Source organism: Falco rusticolus, chromosome 10 (genome assembly GCF_015220075.1).
Source record: "Falco rusticolus isolate bFalRus1 chromosome 10, bFalRus1.pri, whole genome shotgun sequence".
Taxonomy (NCBI): Eukaryota; Metazoa; Chordata; class Aves; order Falconiformes; family Falconidae; genus Falco; species Falco rusticolus.
Window position 1 is genome coordinate 5,224,414 of NC_051196.1, and position 16,426 is coordinate 5,240,839.

General features: G+C 47.2%; 2 protein-coding genes and 1 long non-coding RNA gene across 4 annotated transcripts in view; 1 reads left to right on the forward strand and 2 right to left on the reverse strand.

Annotated features, from left to right (window-relative positions):
* Nucleotides 1-927: 927 nt before the first annotated feature.
* MYOD1 (myogenic differentiation 1) lies at nucleotides 928-4,654 on the reverse strand. Its single transcript, XM_037402570.1, has 3 exons — nucleotides 3,918-4,654; nucleotides 2,391-2,469; nucleotides 928-1,763 (listed from the first exon to the last, which is right to left on the reverse strand). The coding sequence occupies exons 1-3, from the start codon at nucleotides 4,476-4,478 to the stop codon at nucleotides 1,510-1,512; spliced, it is 894 nt and encodes a 297-aa protein (XP_037258467.1). The 5' UTR covers nucleotides 4,479-4,654; the 3' UTR covers nucleotides 928-1,509.
* A 256-nt stretch (nucleotides 4,655-4,910) lies between these two features.
* LOC119154883 overlaps nucleotides 4,911-16,426 on the forward strand; it is a 58,768-nt gene continuing 47,252 nt past the window's right edge. Inside the window, exons 1-6 of one of the 2 annotated variants that reach the window (XR_005106553.1) lie at nucleotides 4,911-5,210; nucleotides 7,930-8,025; nucleotides 8,128-8,179; nucleotides 10,254-10,322; nucleotides 12,390-12,613; nucleotides 13,813-13,911. This is a non-coding gene — a long non-coding RNA (uncharacterized LOC119154883). The remainder of the gene's footprint in view (nucleotides 5,211-7,929; nucleotides 8,026-8,127; nucleotides 8,180-10,253; nucleotides 10,323-12,389; nucleotides 12,614-13,812; nucleotides 13,912-16,426) is intronic. The other variant, XR_005106552.1, reaches the window with a different exon arrangement.
* Nucleotides 9,223-14,957, reverse strand: LOC119154881 (ferritin light chain-like). The gene is made up of 3 exons (XM_037402865.1): nucleotides 14,709-14,957; nucleotides 12,309-12,455; nucleotides 9,223-11,016 (listed from the first exon to the last, which is right to left on the reverse strand). The coding sequence occupies exons 1-3, from the start codon at nucleotides 14,889-14,891 to the stop codon at nucleotides 10,513-10,515; spliced, it is 834 nt and encodes a 277-aa protein (XP_037258762.1). The 5' UTR covers nucleotides 14,892-14,957; the 3' UTR covers nucleotides 9,223-10,512.

The window sequence follows — 16,426 nt, forward strand, 5'->3', positions numbered from 1 at the left end:
ACTGTGCTGTTTAAACAAAAGCCCTAAAACACAGGGATACAAGAAATGGGTTGTTTCACATTGGCTGTAGCTGCAGGGTATTCTTGTCCAAACATACAGAAATGCCCTGACTGTTACTTACCAATGACAACCTGCTCAGGGCTTTACCATTTTTCGGTTTCATGGCAAACTTACAAGGTTACACATATATACTGAATGAAACATAGCTCACTGGTTATTTTTAGAGAGGCTTTAAACAAGAAGTAAATCCCTGGAGTAGTGCTGCCAGAGATGCGTAAAGTTCAAATCCAAATTAAAGCTGCCTATCTTTGGCCTAAATTCCAACCTGAACTTGAGGAAAACTGTGATCTATACCTTGAACTTTATGACAAAAAATCCTTTGCGATTAGTTTCTAATACCTAAGAATATATAAACACAGTACAAACACTTGGAAATTAGAACTTGAATGAAAAATCTAAAGATTTGTCTGAGAATGTAGTACCTGGTCTTGTGAAACACCCTGGTATGCCTTTAAGTTTCGGTAGCTGCACTGGGATTTGGGGAGCCTAATTTATTGTGGTTCCTAGTTCTAATACATCTCTGTAAGGTGAAGTCCTATAATGTAATTGTAAACTTGGGGGGAAGAGAAACATGCTTATTTACCTTACAGATCTCTTCAATAATGAGCTGTGATGTGCAAGCCCTGGTTTAGAAATCACCAAGATATAATATGAAGAAAGTAGACCCCTTTTCAGCAACATATTTATGCAAAGTAGTTGAAAGTAGCACGGCTGAAGTATGTTCTTGATTTCTTTGCTGAATCAGAGCCTGTATCTTCTTCCTGCCAAGGCAGCGATCTTAACACCACTCCTAAATGCACTAGTAATTCTAGAAGCCCTAACGCAAGTCAAGATAACACCACAGATTTTATAAATAAGGGTCTTTATTTAGAATACTGTTGAAAACATTCTTGGCAACCACATCGTATAAATATATAAAGTTTGACACAACAAACCAAGCAATATTAAATATTTATTTTTTCCCTTTTTCATTGCTTTTAATTTTTGCGCTTTTTTTTTATTTTCCTCTTTTCCCCCCCTTTTTTTGCAAAGCAACTCTTATTTACAATTATACAAAAAGTTTTATAAAAAATGGTCCACAACCTCATTTTGGCCAGAATAGGAGGAATAGGAAGGATCTGTCATGCTGCTACTGTTGCAGATTTCTATTCTCCTCTGCATTCAAGAGCCAGGTTCCTATTCCCCAAAGCCCAGATTAAACATTGGCCATTTCTTGGTATACAGTTTTATCTCTAGACATATTAAATAACTTTAGTTTAACAACCAATAAATAACTATGTGTATTTTGAAGTAATACAGGTTTGAAAAGTTACATATTTGAAGGAATTTTGAGTGATATTTTGAAACTGGAACAAGTCTTAAGAAGTCTTTCCAGTCTTAGAAGGCAGGTCTTGGAGCATGGCTGAATGGAGAAATTTGTTTCCAGTGCAGTCCAGCCCGGACCTGCCTTTATAGCACTTGGTAGATAGGGTTGCTGCTGCTGCTGTTATCCTGGGGAAGTGGGGTGCAGTTAGTGGGGGAAGGAATTTGGGCTCCACTATCACTCAGACTTGCTCCTTCTGGGGGGGAACAGGGACTCCCTTCAGCAACAGTTTCCACTGGAGGCAGTATAGGACATGTGGAGTTGTCTGTGGAAATCCTCTCTACAATGCTTGAAAGGCAATCGAGGCTGGAAACCACAGAACTCTTCCCATGCTTTGGATCTGCAAAACAGACAAAAAGGTGCTTAGTTTGTCCACCGGGTACTTAATGTCAGCAGGATGTGGTTCTTCCACAAAACCCTGGCGAGTGGCTGACAGTATGTCTGTGAGCATTGAAAGATTCAGAGGAAATGAATATTGGTGAAGGTCACCAGTTATCAGAAAACGGGGACGGTAACTGAAAAATGGAAGAGAGACCTAATCAAAGTATGCTACTTTTGGGGCAGGGTGGATCCAGGGCTTCATGTCAGTCCACAGAAAGGGAAGGGAAGATTTGCAATCAACTGGCGATTTCTCCAGTTTGGATCAACGATAGGCAGAGTTAGAAGAGTCTTCATGCAAGACACAGTTAAATGCTGGAAGTTAGTTGCAGGGAGGAATATATTTTTATCCAGATATTACATTTGCAACATAGGAAATGCAGTTATAACACATCCCCATATTTGCAAATGCATCTAGAGGAAATCCAATGTTCCTAGTAGCATCAACAGCACACTGGCTGAAAAGGCAGGTTCCCCTTTCAGCCCAGCTGGGGTCAGCTCAACTGGAGACAGAGAAAATGCGGGGAAGTCCGCTGCATTGACTGCCTCTGTCTCCACGTTTCACGCAGCCGTTCCAGCATATACTCACCATTCGGCGACTCTGTGTAGTAGCTGCTGTCATAGCTGTTTCTTCTGCGAGAGCTGCAAGGAGGCCCGCTGTACTCCATCTGGAAAGGAGAGCAATCTGAGTGAGGTCACTGGTTGGGGACTGCATTTACTGAAATCCCAGTAACTGTCCAATTTCCTATTTCAGTCCCTAGTCTGTGCCATCATTCCAGTCCTGGCTGAAATGCCATCAACTTGCCGTCTCTTTGAACAAGGCAGAACTTAACTTGGCTAGAAGGGGTTTCACCCCAGAATATTTTTATGTGGCACAGTTGTTCCAAAGGAAAACTACCATTGTTGTTGCAACGAATGCTGTAGCTTTACCAACGAGATGAGGCTTTCCAGCATTCCGATCAGATACTGCCCTACAAGTATCTTCAATTTTCAGTGGGGAGACCAAAAGGGGAACGAGCCTCTTCTTGATTGTCTACCTCTGTCCCTTTCCATTTCCTTTAGTTTCTCTTCCCATTTCCATTTTCTACAGAGAAAGCCCCCAAACACTGACCAATGTGTTTGTTTCCAATACCTTAATCTGCTGTGAAATTACTTTTTCTGACAAAAGAGAAAGGCTGTGTTTTGAGGAGTGATCATTGCTGTAAGTCTTCTCTCCAGTCTGCCAACTATCTCATAATCACAAATACTCAACTCAGTAATGATTATCCCCAACAGAGCATAGAAAACAAAAATAATGTCTTAAGGTGCTGTCAATATCCCATCCGTGACAGCTGTCCTGCACGCCAGTCACCACATCCCACCACCCGAGTCAGACCAGTCTGAGCCTATAGACCCTGTGAAAAGATGCAGCGATGAGACACCCTCCCTGGCACCCATCCTTCCACCCCCTGCCCCCCATAATGTACAAACAGGACTGAAAGCCTGGGGTCTCCTTCCTGTTGCTGGTAAATGTTTACAGAGGGAATGAATTGAGAGGAGAAATGGAAAACCTTTTTCTTAAGGATCAAGAAAACGACCCCCGTTGCTTAGACCCTCCTCCTGTTATCATGATGAATGGCAGAAAACAAAACTCAATCAGTTCCCCTGTAACTACAATGACCAAGGGGGACCTTCCTCTCTGCTGTCCTTAGAGGATGCAAAGGTAACTGTATAGCAAAAGATGGGAACAAAGGTGCCCCAGGAGCTATGGCAGCAGAGGCAGGGCTCAGACCTCACCATGCTCCCAGGTACCCATCCCAGGCAGCTTCCCAAGGTGATCCCCCAGCAGCTCTCCCCTGGCTCCCCAAGGACACAGGGGGACCTGCCTAACTTCTCATCCCAAGGCAAAAAAAAAAAAAAAAAAGTGTGTAAGAGATTTTTCCTCTTTCCCATAGATCCTGGCATGTGGGGACCCGACCTCCGTTTGCTGCTAGAGCTCATGGCACAAGAAAAGACTGTCTTCTGCCTGGGGAGCTATGGAAGGCGGCTGCTATGGGAAAGGTTTGGACCTGCACAGGTTTGGACCGACAGCGTCCGGGGCACCTCAGTGGCAGGACGTCCTCCCTGGGGCACTCACCATGCCATCGGAGCAGTTGGAGCGGGGGCTGGAAGCATCCGATTCCCCACTGTAGTGCTCCAGCACCGGGTAATAAGCATCCTCCTGCTCCCGCAGCAGTGCCTGCAGGCTCTCAATGTAGCGGATGGCGTTGCGCAGGATCTCCACCTTGGGCAGGCGCTGGTTGGGGTTGGTGGAGGTGCAGCGCTTGAGGGTCTCGAAGGCCTCGTTGACCTTGCTGAGCCGCCGCCGCTCCCTCATGGTGGCAGCCTTGCGGCGGTCGGCGTTGGTGGTCTTCCTCTTGCAAGCCTTGCAGGCCCAGAGCAGGCAGCGGCCGGCCTGGTGGTGCCCGCTGGGCGCACGGATGTGCTCCTCCTCGTGCGGGTGCCCGTGGTGGTGCCCGTGGTGGTGCGGGTGCTCCTCGGGCTTCAGCAGCCCCCCCACGTGCACCAGCCGTGGGTCCAGGTCCTCGAAGAAGTGCATGTCCGACGTGTTGAAGCACGGGTCATCGTAGAAGTCATCGGCGGCCGTGAAAGAGCAGAGGGAGCCCTCCGTCATCTCCATGGGGCCCAGTAAGTCCATGGGGGCGGATGTGGCGGCTGGGCCGGAGGGGACGAGTGTGGGTGCGGGGGCTGAAGAGTGGGGGGCTTCGCTCGGGCTGTTGAGCGGCTGCTGCCCGCCCGGTGGGTGCGCGGAGCCGGGACCCTCGCAGCCGCTCCCAGGCGAGGCCACCAGCGCTGGCTGCAGCCGCCACCGACGCCCTCGCCAGCCGCGACGGTCCGGGAGCGCCGCTCGAGGCCGTATTTATGCCGGAGCCCCCCCAGCGCGGCGGGCCGGGCCGGGGCGGGGCGGGCAGGGGCCGCGGCCGCCCGAGCCCCCGGAGCGGGGGGGGGGCGCGGTGTCCCACGGGCGCGGGGCGCCGTCGGGGCGCGGCGGCGGGCGCCGGGGCTGGTGCAGAGCGAGCGGCAGCCGCTGCCGGCGCTCGGCTCCATGGTGGTCGTCTGGTAGTTTGGGGTTTTTTTTCCTTTTTTTTTTTTTTCCGCTTTAAGCAGCCCGCGCTGCCCGGCCAGTCAGCGAATGCAATGCTCCCCGGCGCCCCAGGTGCCGGCAGCCGCCGCCCGCCTGCCCCGGGGCCAGCGCTGCCGCCCGCTCTGCCCGCACCCGCGGCGGGGCCGCGCTCCCGCCCGGCGGCGTGAGGCGCTTGGCAGCGCGTCCAGGGCAGCGGCGCGGCGGGCTGTGCCCGGGGAGGAAACCCCCAGCCCCGGGACGGGTTTCTCCGCGCCGGCCGCGGCCGTGCGGCTCTGCGGCCACAGGGTAACTACCGCGGGGGCGTTCGTGAGGGGGACGGTGCGGGCGGCACCTCAGGGCGGCGGCGAGGCGCTGTGGGCTGCGGGTGCGAGGGGACCAGCGGGACGCAAAGGCCGAGGCCGGCGGCGGCCGCGCTCAAAATGGCGGCCGCCGGGTGGCGCTGCGCTCGGCGGGAGGCGGCGGCGTGACATGGCGGCCTCTGGGGGGGGGGTATCGTCCCGCCGCCCGGGCCCGCGCTTCCCGCCGCTGCCGCCGGGTCTGTGGGACGAGGAGCTGAGGGAGGGAGCGGGCCCGGCCAGGAGAGCCGTGCCTCTGCAGCCGGCTGCTCTCCCCGGGGAAAAACACCTGCCAGCAGAAAAAGGGCGTGTGTGTGTCCGGGGCCCGCTGAAGTGCGGCGGCCTTCACCCCTCCCCGCCCCAGGAATTCGGGCGTCCCTGCCCACGGCTGACCCAGGTGCAGTTCAGAGATGCGTGCCGAGGAGGGGTAATGTTCAGGAAGACTCAGGCGCGGTTATTGAAAGTATTTGACCTCAGAGCAAAAAGCAGTTTGGCGGGAGGGTGAGGCCTGGCGCGCTGAGGTGCCCAGCTAGCGCCCGAGCAAGCTGCAGCCGCGTCTGTCCCGGCAAGTGCCTGATTGCCCGGTGGGGCACGCGGTAATGGTTTAGTCGCGACTTACTGGAGGAGAGCTGAGGCCCGAGCTAAAGCTGTCACATCAGCAAATGGCTTTTCATATGAGCCCCGACATAGGAGTAAGGTTCCTCTTTCAACTCAACCCGCTGTCTGCCTTTGTTCTGGATTCTTCTGGTGTTTGTTGTTTTGGAATGTGCTGGAACCTGGTGAAGCAGCGTTTGCTGCACGTGCTGTTGCACTGCAGCTGGGCTGCTCGCACAGCAAAGGAGTTATTTCAGGTAACTAGCAGTGGCAGAGTTTGCACCTTGGAGAAATGGGATGGGGTTTTGGTGATGCCTCTCAAGGGTGCTGGAGTTTTTACTCTGTGGAATATAATTTGAGATGAGAAATTAGTTTCTTTTTCTGATGCGGAAGCGCTTCAGCAATTCAACTGTGTGATTTCATTGATTTTGTGATTAAATTAGTTACGGGTATTTTTAATGTACTGTGAGCTAAAATTAATCTCCATTCTGCAATTATAAATGTTGGTGAAATTTCAAATCATTCCAAATCAAAGGCAGAGCTCCGTCTTCAGTGCAGCAAAGGGCAGACTGAGAGACTCTGGAAAGGTAAAAACCATCCATCAGTGATCCAGTCCCTGTGCCTATGTCTTCTCAGAGGGGCTATCATGACAGGGCCTTCTTTTGTTATGTGATCTGTTTTTTGCAAAAATTCCTAAGCTGCAGTCCCCGTTTTCTACTTGCTTAAATGTCTTTGAGTACAGACAAAGATAAGAACTGTTAGTCATGTTCTGTCATTATACCCAGATTTTTTATGTAAAGAAAAAGGTATGTGTACTGGACTCTGTATTTGTTCTTTCACTGTATCCAGTGCTGAAAAGCGGTATGACCCAAGGAGATCAGCTATTGACCACCTTTACCCATTTAGAAGTGATCTCCCAGCTGTTCCTGAGAGGCAGAGGAGCAAACTTGTAGAAACACTTCACTGTTATTACAGAGGTTCTTTGATCCAGAAGTAATGAACATATATATGTATATATTTAATCTTTATTGAGCAGTTAAAAAAGTGAAAATAATTTGTATTCAAAATAGCACTAGGTATACAATAATGCATAGTAAGTATAAGTGAGAAATAGTTGTATGCTCTAACAACTGAACATGTAAAATTGGAATATCAAGGTTTGGTGCTGGCTGTGTGACCCACTCACGACACTTAAACTCTTTCACAGATTATTGGTTTAATTTGTGGAAAAGGTAATTTCATCTAATATTTAGTCAGTGTTGTAGTGTATTCTGCCACTGCGTGTTTCTAAGCTATGTTTGATTCCAGGAAAAGGCATTCTGGGAGTTGCGCGTATGGTCGTTACCTTGGGCAAAGTGGTAACAAGTGGTGAGACTTGAACAGGCAATACAAGGAGGCTGGCAGTAATTGCCCATGAATGTGCTTGAGTGCATGAATTCACCTAAGTGAAAAAGTCAGAAGGCGGCTGTGACCAGATCGTGAATTCTGCTCAGAGTGGTCTTCCAGTGAAGGTGCCCTTGAGGACTCCTTCCGTGCTGCTGCCACCAGAACACTCACTTTCCAGTATTACTGCCAAAGATGGGCTTGTCCAGGAAGATGTTGCCTTGTATTGCCTGGGGCCTGAAAAAAGTCCTTGCAAAGAACAAATTTTGAGGTGCCCTTCTCAGTTTTGAGTGGCCACAGTGGAGAGGATGAAGGACAGCGTGATCTGCCCCTAAAGACTTAAGTGAATTCCTCACTCTGAGAGTAGGCAACCATAGATAGTGCTTATGGCAAGCATTTAGAAGTATGCCATTGTTAATACCTGTTTGGAAGCCTCTGTGGCTGTAACTCATAATTTCAGTAAGGATTAGGTCTCTCCAGAGCTTCCAGTTTGGATGCTGCGTTTAGGGTACTGGTGCTGCTATAGCTATTCAGAGCTGCCCCAGATTGTGTGTTTGGATGGTCTGGGCATTGCTTTGACAGTGCAGATACGTAGTGTGTGTATGAACAAGCATTTAGCAGAGAATTTGTAGTTTCTGTAAGTGGTGTTGCCCTTATACCTGTTGCACAGTCATCCTTCATCTTTTTTTCAGGGTGCAATTGAAAAGGAAGCTGGGAAGGCAGAGGCAGATAGATTGTAGTTCTACGCTGAGAAGCATGGACAGACTCATCCTGTACACAATAGACAGGTATTGTTAACAAACCTTGTGTGCCCTCTCAGCAGAAGCAGCGTGTGGACAAGAAGAGCTTGTTATCTGCAGTAACTGATTGATTTCTCTTCTCTTTTTCAGCGGATAGAGACTGGGAAAATAGTGGTGATGGTGAAATAGTGAAAAACTGATGGTGAGTTTATCTCAGATTAACAGAATTGTCTCTTCAGGCCCAGAATGTGTTTTAGAGAAGGGAGAGAGAAAGATCTAAAATCTGAGAATGCGTGAATACATTTGGCTAGAAAGATGACTAAGAGAAGAGTCTGAGAAACACGCATGGCAGTATTTCAGAGAAAAAGAAAAGGCAAGTACGCCTTGCTTTGAGAAACTTAAATGTTGGGTTCTTTGTTATGGTGGAATTCATTTAGGGTAAAAAGACTCTCTTAAGTGCTGGAAACCATGGAGGAGGCTGTACCTACATTTCAGAAGGTCACCAACTCTTATTAAAGGAGACTTTTAGAAGTAGGTCAGACATTACTAGTAGTACTTGAAGTACTTTATACGGCACTAGTCCATAATTCAGTTAGTAGCGTTGCGCTGTTTGTACTTAGTGAGCTATATTTTAATATGGAGAGGGATGGATTCCATTGGTCTTATTCATGTTGAGTTGCAGTCAGTGGAACTAATTGTTGAATAAGGTATGCTCAGCATGAGAATGGGTGATGGAATCTAGCCCAGATGGAAATATCTTTTAAACTACTGCTGTAGTAGAGGGCAGCCATCTCAACAGAGGCAAATCTAGTGTGTTGCTAGAAGCGCTTCAAGCTATTCTTGGGGCATGTTGCAGTATTTTTACAGATGAATACAGGGGTTGTTCTAATGTGATACCCCACACCCCCCCCAAGGTTGAATCACAGAAAGATTGGGAAGGAATCTGCATTGTAATTGTCTCTCCTGTGTTACAACACCCACAAAGTAGCTGGGCTAACACAGTTTTGCAGAAATCACTACTTAACTGCAGCTGTGTGTATAAATCAGTTTACTGAAAATCTTCTGTTGTGCAGTGTTCTTAATGCCATTTTCTGACATTTTCAATCTGTGGTCTACTCTTGAATCTTGTGCAGCTTTCTTAGTAGTAAAGTACTGGTGCAGTTTTGCACCTATATGCAGAAATCTCCTGGAGAAGAATACTAGCATGCCTAGTGATAAATTGAGGAATACAATGTAGATGCAAAGTACTGTTTTTAACATTGAACTGAATTTATTTTCAAGCATTAATAGGAGTACTGCTTACAGTATTACATGGAGGCATGAGATAGTCTTTCAATGAAGCACAGATAAAAGATACTGCATGTAATAGCAAAACCACCTAGCTGCAGGCTAGCCAGTTGCTCTTCTTAGGTGACCTTGGTTGCCAGTGTACAGAAAGAGAGGCAGTCCTGTAGGAGATGCATGGAAGGAATGTAGACACCTCTCACCTTTAACCAAGGTGGCTAAATTGAACAGCTTAGGTATGATGATAGCCCCCCTAACTGAACACTGCAAAACTAACAAGTGGCCACTTTCTATGATGCAATTCTAGTTAAGTGTGCTGCATTTTCGGTATTTTTATTCCTCTACGGAGGACCAAGATAGGGTATACAAGAAACAGTAGTAGTACCATAGTAGTACCATAATTTAGCTAGCTGAAATAGGGGTCTGTATAGCAATTTAAGCAACCATCCTATGTTTTCTGGACAGAGCCCTAGAGCTAGTGTCTTCAGTGACACTTGCAAAATACAAGAACCTGTGAAGATCACATTTAATGAGAACCCCAAATTTCTCTCTCAACTGCTTTCTGAGGATGACAAAAGCCAAATGGGCAAATAACTGTAGAGAAAACCAGCACATTGTCTTATTCCCACTGTTGAGGAAATGTTTGCATCCTTCATCGTGGAGAAGTGTACCACTAGAAATAGCTGGATGCTAAGTAAATTAGACTACTTATTTAAATTGCTACTATGATAGAAATAACAGAAGAAAACTTTGTTTTAAAGCAAGTATTTTTAAAAATTTCATTATGTTAGTATACTTGTTAGTAATGTAAAATATCTGTTGGTAATATAAAAACATTTAATAATATAAAACTAAATCTTTGAATTTTCTGCTGCATAAACATTTCCTTGTACTAAAGTTGCATTTTGGTTGGTTTTTTTTTTAAAAATAAAAGTTATATATACTGTTAAAAATAATTTGCACTAACTAATCCTATTAATCCTTTAAAACAGAGCCTTAAAAGCTTTTGGCTTCTATGAAGAATTGCATAGATGAAAGTGCAACTAATGACAACAGCCTAGGTAACTAGCCACCTTGCTATCATTTAAACAAATTAATGTTATGGGCTGGATTTTGAGCTGCGACTCTGTCACAGAGACAGGGTGTAAAGCAGGAGGAGCAATACAGCATAACTTCTGAGCTCTGGTCCCAAGTCCACCCTCCATACAGGTCTGCCTTGGGAGATGCTCTGTAGCTGCAACAGCCACAGCATTAAGGGCCCTCCCTGCCCTGCTTCACTTTTGCTCCTGTGCCATCGTTACACTGCGGCAGCATGGTGGTGCAGTGTATGGTTGCATATATTGGCCCTATGCTGTTTCTGTGCTGGGAAGATTCTCTCTGGGCTCGCTTCAGACCCTCTGCAGCTCCGGTACACTGCTGGAGAGGTGGGCAGGGGCTGCAGTGCTGACTGTAATCTGGCTCTATGCCTGTTCTGAACTCTTTCTGCAACCGGTCCATAAAGTAATCCCCAAGACTATTTCTGCCATCTTGGGAACAGTCAAGCCTGCGAGCATTGGTCAGCAGATCTCCCATCAGCTTGATCTTCTGGATTTTGGGCCCGATAAATTGTTTCTTGATAGTGTTTGCACTATGAGGATCTGCATTTTCAATACTCAGGGCATAAAGCTCTTCAAAGTATCTTGTCATTGTTTTCCACTGTACCATTGCTGTTTCCAGGGCTTTCATCAAACCGACTGCATACTCACAGTTTGGTTTCTAAAAACAAGAAGACAGAATTACGTTCATTCAGAAGAACAGCTCATCTTACTGTATTCATTGAGGGTTCCCTGCAATTTACCTGGTGCTCTAAACAGGATGTGCTAGGATTTTGGAACAGCTCCTTCTAGTTTGGAGCATCTGTTGTTTTCTTGCAGAGGTAGATGGCTGTAAACATACAGAAGTGGCAGAACTTTTGTTCTGTGACCAAGTACTTTTTCAAGAAACAGAGACTTAGATAGCAGCAGCTATGCCTGAAAAGTCCAGGAAACCTTAACACAGAATCGTAGAATGGTTTGGGTTGGAAGGGACCTTAAAGATCCTCTAGTTCTAATGGGCAGGGACACCTCCCACTAGACCAGGCTGCCCCGAGCCCCATCCAGCCTGGCCTTGAACACTGTCAGGGAGGGAGCATCATGTTCCAGTGTCTCACTACCCTCACAGTAAAGAATTTCTTCCTAATATCTAATCTAAATCTATCCTCTTTCAGCTTAAAACAGTTATCCCTCGTCCTATCACTGCACTCCATGATAAAAAGTCCCTCCCCATCTTTCCTATAGGCCCCCTTTAAGTACTGTAAGGCCACTGTAAGGTCTTTGCCAATTCAAACTGAGTATTTTAGAAAGTTTTTCAAAATGGCCTTTTTATTTTTACTTTCTACAGCTTAACAACTACTATGATAGTTTGGCCTATTTACAGAATACTAATTTGGTAGGGGAGAATCTGCCCTCCTTGGTCTTTAACAAATGAGGTAGGTTGATTTTTCCCCCTCCGATAACTCTGAGTTATTTCTTTGTATCTGTGCAAGCCTGAGTCAGATGTTTAGTTCTAATTCAGCCTTCAGCTGTGCTCCAGTAGGTCAACTACTACCCCAAGCTGGATGTTTCTCCTGCTTCCTTCCTCACAACCTTTCTTAGCTGCTCATGGCTTCTACGCTTCTATTTAGTTTCAGTGTGAAGAGACAAGTGGGCTGTTTCAACACAGTGCAAGGAGTCTCATAATCCGTTACAGCACACTGGAAACAGCAGTCTCCAGCTGAGCAAAAGAAAAAGGGCACCACTGCTCATATTCTTGTGGGCTAGAAAGCAACCACGTAGAGTTAGGACTGTATGCCTGACAGTGTCTAGGCGTCACGATTGAGAACAAAACCACGTACCCTACTATGACAGGGAAATTATATCTGGAAATCTAATAGTGGATGAATGCACAGATTTGAAGTAGCAACAACATAATGCAAGAGGAGTAATTGCTACGGATTGCAACTGCTTGAAAGCTTGTTGTATATTACTCACCTGGATGGTTTTAGAACAGTAATGGCCTCCTCTGTCTTGCTGATACTTCATCAAAGCTTCTGCAGCTTTTCTCTCTTCCAGAGCTTGATGTAAGAAGAACTTTGATACATTTGGTAGAGCCACGTGCGACTGATCGAAATTTTCACCCTAAGCACACAAAACACAAGTGTTAAGATTTGCTGGAGATGGAACCCACTTGTGGCAGAACATGGCTTTATCAGAACTCAGGAGACCCTTCTAATGGAAGCTGCTCTACCAGCACAATCACTTCGCAGACCTTAATCCAAATTTCTGCAATAAATGGAGTAAGTAGCTATGGTCTTAAATTAAATACCTCTGTCTCTATCCAACCAGTAGAACTCCATCTGTCCTTTGATACTGGATAGGTAACTGTAGTACTGATGTTTTCTCTCAGTAGCAGAGACAGATCCTCAGAATATTTTGAGTGGCTGGGGTTTGTGTGTATTTTCATTGTTGTGTGGCGTTTTTGTTCAGGTTTTTTGTTTGTTTTGTTCTTTAAATGTAGTCGCAGTACAGGGAACCTTAAGATTTATCCCTTCAGGTCAGCATTCCAGTGAAACGATGCTTTCAAAGGTATGAGAAAAGATGAGGCAAATACCAAAAAGAGAACAAGCACAACTTTGCATCTACTTATCAGATTCTTTATGGATAATGTTATTCCAAAATAAAGAATACTGCTACTGATCTATACTGTATATACCTTTAAAATTGTATTTAGCTCATGCCTAGGAACACTTAAGTGTTAGGACCCTAAACCCACTGCAGGCCTTGTTCTGTTCTGTATGAGAAAGTAACAACTTCAGCCACTGCAATATTTAACTGTGCTAATGGATCTATCAGCTCTTACATTAGAAGAATTTTATCCATAGTGTTGCTATCCCATAAAGAGTGTATTAGAGGCAGGCAGCAAAGGAAAGCCACCAGGTTATACTAGTTTCAACACAAGCTCGGCACAGCTCCGATGTTGAGGAGAACGAGAGGCCGGCAGCAGGTGGGAAGATGCCAGGAATCACACTGCGGGAGCTACAGCATCTTGATCTGCTCTTTCCCTAAACACATATATGCGGTGTAGCACAGCTCTTGTCTCTCAGGCATACTCCGGATCAGAGTACTGCATGTCAGGCTGTTGGCTTGTAGTCTGCTCAGCTGGGTGAGGAACTAGCCCGTGTATTTTTAAAGTTTTTGTGCTTCTTACTGTCTTCCCCACTTTAACCTATTACCGTGCTTAAATATGAAATACTTGTATTTCATCTGTGTTGCTCTGTTTAGAAAAAACACAGAGAAGTTATATACACAATACACGTTTATGTTTTTGTCTTATATTTATGGCTATCTGGGATATCCCAAACCTGTGACACATACCCGCACGTGACCATCAACTATTCAAGAGAAAGTACGTACTGGAATGTTTTATTGAAAACATTCACTGCGGTATTTGCATAATCCTTTTCCTGAAGTTATTAATTCATGTTTCTGTTGACAGAAGAGTCAAGATTCTGCGTTTTATAACCAGTTCCTCAGTGCAAGTATGCTGCATGACTTCAAGTAGAGCACTAGTTACCACACCTGCTCAACTGTTAAGGTAAATCTTTTCCATCAGTCACTGTTCAAGATGTTCACATTTCTAGGTTTGCTGTATGCACAGTCAATTTCTAATTGAGCTTTCTCCATCCCGCCTAGCTGCCAGTCACTAGTATCATTTTAAGCCACACGATTAACAAGTAGAGGTTTTACTGCATACTTAAATTTTTATTGGACTAATACTTGACACCAAGCTCGACCAAAAGATCTTTGGGGATTTATTGAATATAGTTTGTGGTGCTTCTCAGTGGATGCTTGGCATCAGAAGGGATGGCATGGATGATTTCTTGATTTTAATGGCTTTGTTAAAATATATGTTGCCTTAATATTTGATATGTAGCCAGACACTATGTTACACATATCATGATACACGTTACACAGTATCAGAGAGTTTTTTTAATTCATGTCTAACGTTGCTGCCTGCGGAGCAAAAAACCTGAGGCAACAGCGATGTTCACAAGCTCCCTTCACCATTTAACCACACACGACTATTTTACATACGGAGTTTGGGAAAAAACCACGGAGGAGTTACAGCGCGGAGCCTTTGCTGCGCCTGCCCCTCTGCCCACAGGCATCACTCCCCGCGGGAATCGCCCCAGACGCCCGAGTTCCCGACGCACCGCCCGCTCATCCCGCACCTCCGTCCCTGCTTTTCCAGCCACGCCGGGGCGTGGGGCGGCAGCAGCCCGCCGGGAGCCCGGACGCCCCGCCACCCCGCCGCCCGCCCGGGCAGGGCGAGGGGACACCCGGCCGGGCGCTCGGCCGCCTGCCCGCCCGCCGCCGGTGCGGGTGCCTTACCAGCGCCTGCAGGCTGTAGGCGAGCTCCAGCAGCGCGCCCGTGACCCCGCAGAGGCCTTCCTCCACGGCGGGCGGGAAGCTCTGCCGCAGGCGACTGCCGGGCAGCGGGCGGTGCGCCGGGCAGGCGGGCAGCGTGACGCGGGGCCGCTTGGAGCGCGGCTCGGCCATGGCGGGGGCCGCCATGGGGCAGCGGGGCCGCCCCGCCGCGCCGCCTGATATAGGCCGGGCACCTGCGGCGCACCTCGCCGCGCCCGGCCGCGCCGCCCTCGGCCCGCCTCCCCGCGGGGCCTGCGGGCGGGGGGAGCGGCGGGGGCCCGCCATGCGGCCGTGCGCCTGGGCGGGCGGTGGGCTGAGCCGCCGAGGCGCTGCGTTTCTGCGGCTTCTGTGAGGGAGGGTCGCCAGGGTGGGCCACGCATGGATAGCTCCTGATAGCGAGCCGCGAACGAAGGGCAGCGGGGCCGGGGGCGCGGGTGGGGCTGGCGGCCCTGGGGAGGGGGCGATCTGGGGGAACACCCGGGGAACTTGGCCGTGTGTCTGCACATGCCTTGGCCACGCGGTGAAGGCTTTATCTTTTCCGATTTGGCACTAGAAATGTTTCTGTCAAACTGTTCCCATCTAGACAGATTAACCCATCTTCGGTATTTGAGTAACTAGTAGTCCTTGATTTGTACAGCAGCTTCAAAATACATACATTTTGGACCTTTTCAGGTGCTTTGCCATATGGATGGCACTGTGCGTGTCACTGCTTGAGGATTTATTTACCTTTTAATAGATTCAAGCCAGTGGAGTGGAAGTATGAGTAATCTCAACGCTTTTGGAGCTTGATAATTTTCTGTTCGGTGACTTTCTGTTCAGTAAGCCTAATGTTACGTGTTGTTCTGTGGAATATTTTTCTAGCGTATCACCCCACTCCCCCACAAACCCAGGATGCTAAGGGCACAATCGTTACTCCATTGCGTGTTTTAATTGTTATTGGATCTGACTACCTTGAGCAGAGCACACATCATTTGACAGTAGTCATGTAAAGTGTGAGATAATTGCCCATGAGAAGCAAACTTACTTCTGGTTTGGTGCCTCCATCTTGTATGCTATTCAGCCCTCTTTGTTTGTCGTAATAGTCCATTTTTTCATTCCTCTGATTCTTCTGTAGTCAAGTTAAATTAGAAGTTTCGGCAAATAAAATGTAAAACGGTGTCCTAAGTTTACTTTTAAGAAAAGATTAAACATGCTTATTTTAAGCATTTGAGTAAAAACCGCACGTGAGTAAAGTATATTTATAAGTATATATATATTATGTATATATAAAGGCTAAAGTACGTATCTAAATTCGTAAGTTAAAATATATTCATTGACAAGACAGTTCAACAACGTTTGGCTTTGTTCTGAATTTGTCAATGGGGTCCTCTTTTTCACTGGGGCAGTAGGGACTTCTGCTGGGAAGCTGGACTTGTGACGGTTGCCTTTTAGCCCCCTCCGTTCCAAGGGTCTTTGTTTCAGCCTGTGAAATAGTTGCTGGCGTTGTATTTGAATGTTGTCTGCTCTGGAGACATTCAACACCTGCCTGGGCACTACTCTGTGCAGCCCGCCTTTAGCGGGGGAGTGGGCTAGGTGGTCTCCAGAGGTCCCTTCCAACCCTGACCAGTCTGTGATTTGGGATTATTCCAGAATAATCCTTTGATTGCCTCAGAAGAGGAGGGACAAGGATGGTTATCTCTGTG

Coding starts and splice junctions, on each gene's coding strand:
- MYOD1 (XM_037402570.1), bottom strand. CDS start 4,478: ATGGACTTACTGGGCCCCATGGAGATGACGGAGGGCTCCCTCTGCTCT. Junction 2,470..3,917: donor CCAACTGCTCCGATGGCATG/GTGAGTGCCCCA, acceptor TCTCCTTTCCAG/ATGGAGTACAGCGGGCCTCC. Junction 1,764..2,390: donor CTACACAGAGTCGCCGAATG/GTGAGTATATGC, acceptor TCTGTTTTGCAG/ATCCAAAGCATGGGAAGAGT.
- LOC119154881 (XM_037402865.1), bottom strand. CDS start 14,891: ATGGCGGCCCCCGCCATGGCCGAGCCGCGCTCCAAGCGGCCCCGCGTC. Junction 12,456..14,708: donor CCTACAGCCTGCAGGCGCTG/GTAAGGCACCCG, acceptor TTGTGTGCTTAG/GGTGAAAATTTCGATCAGTC. Junction 11,017..12,308: donor ACTGTTCTAAAACCATCCAG/GTGAGTAATATA, acceptor TCTTGTTTTTAG/AAACCAAACTGTGAGTATGC.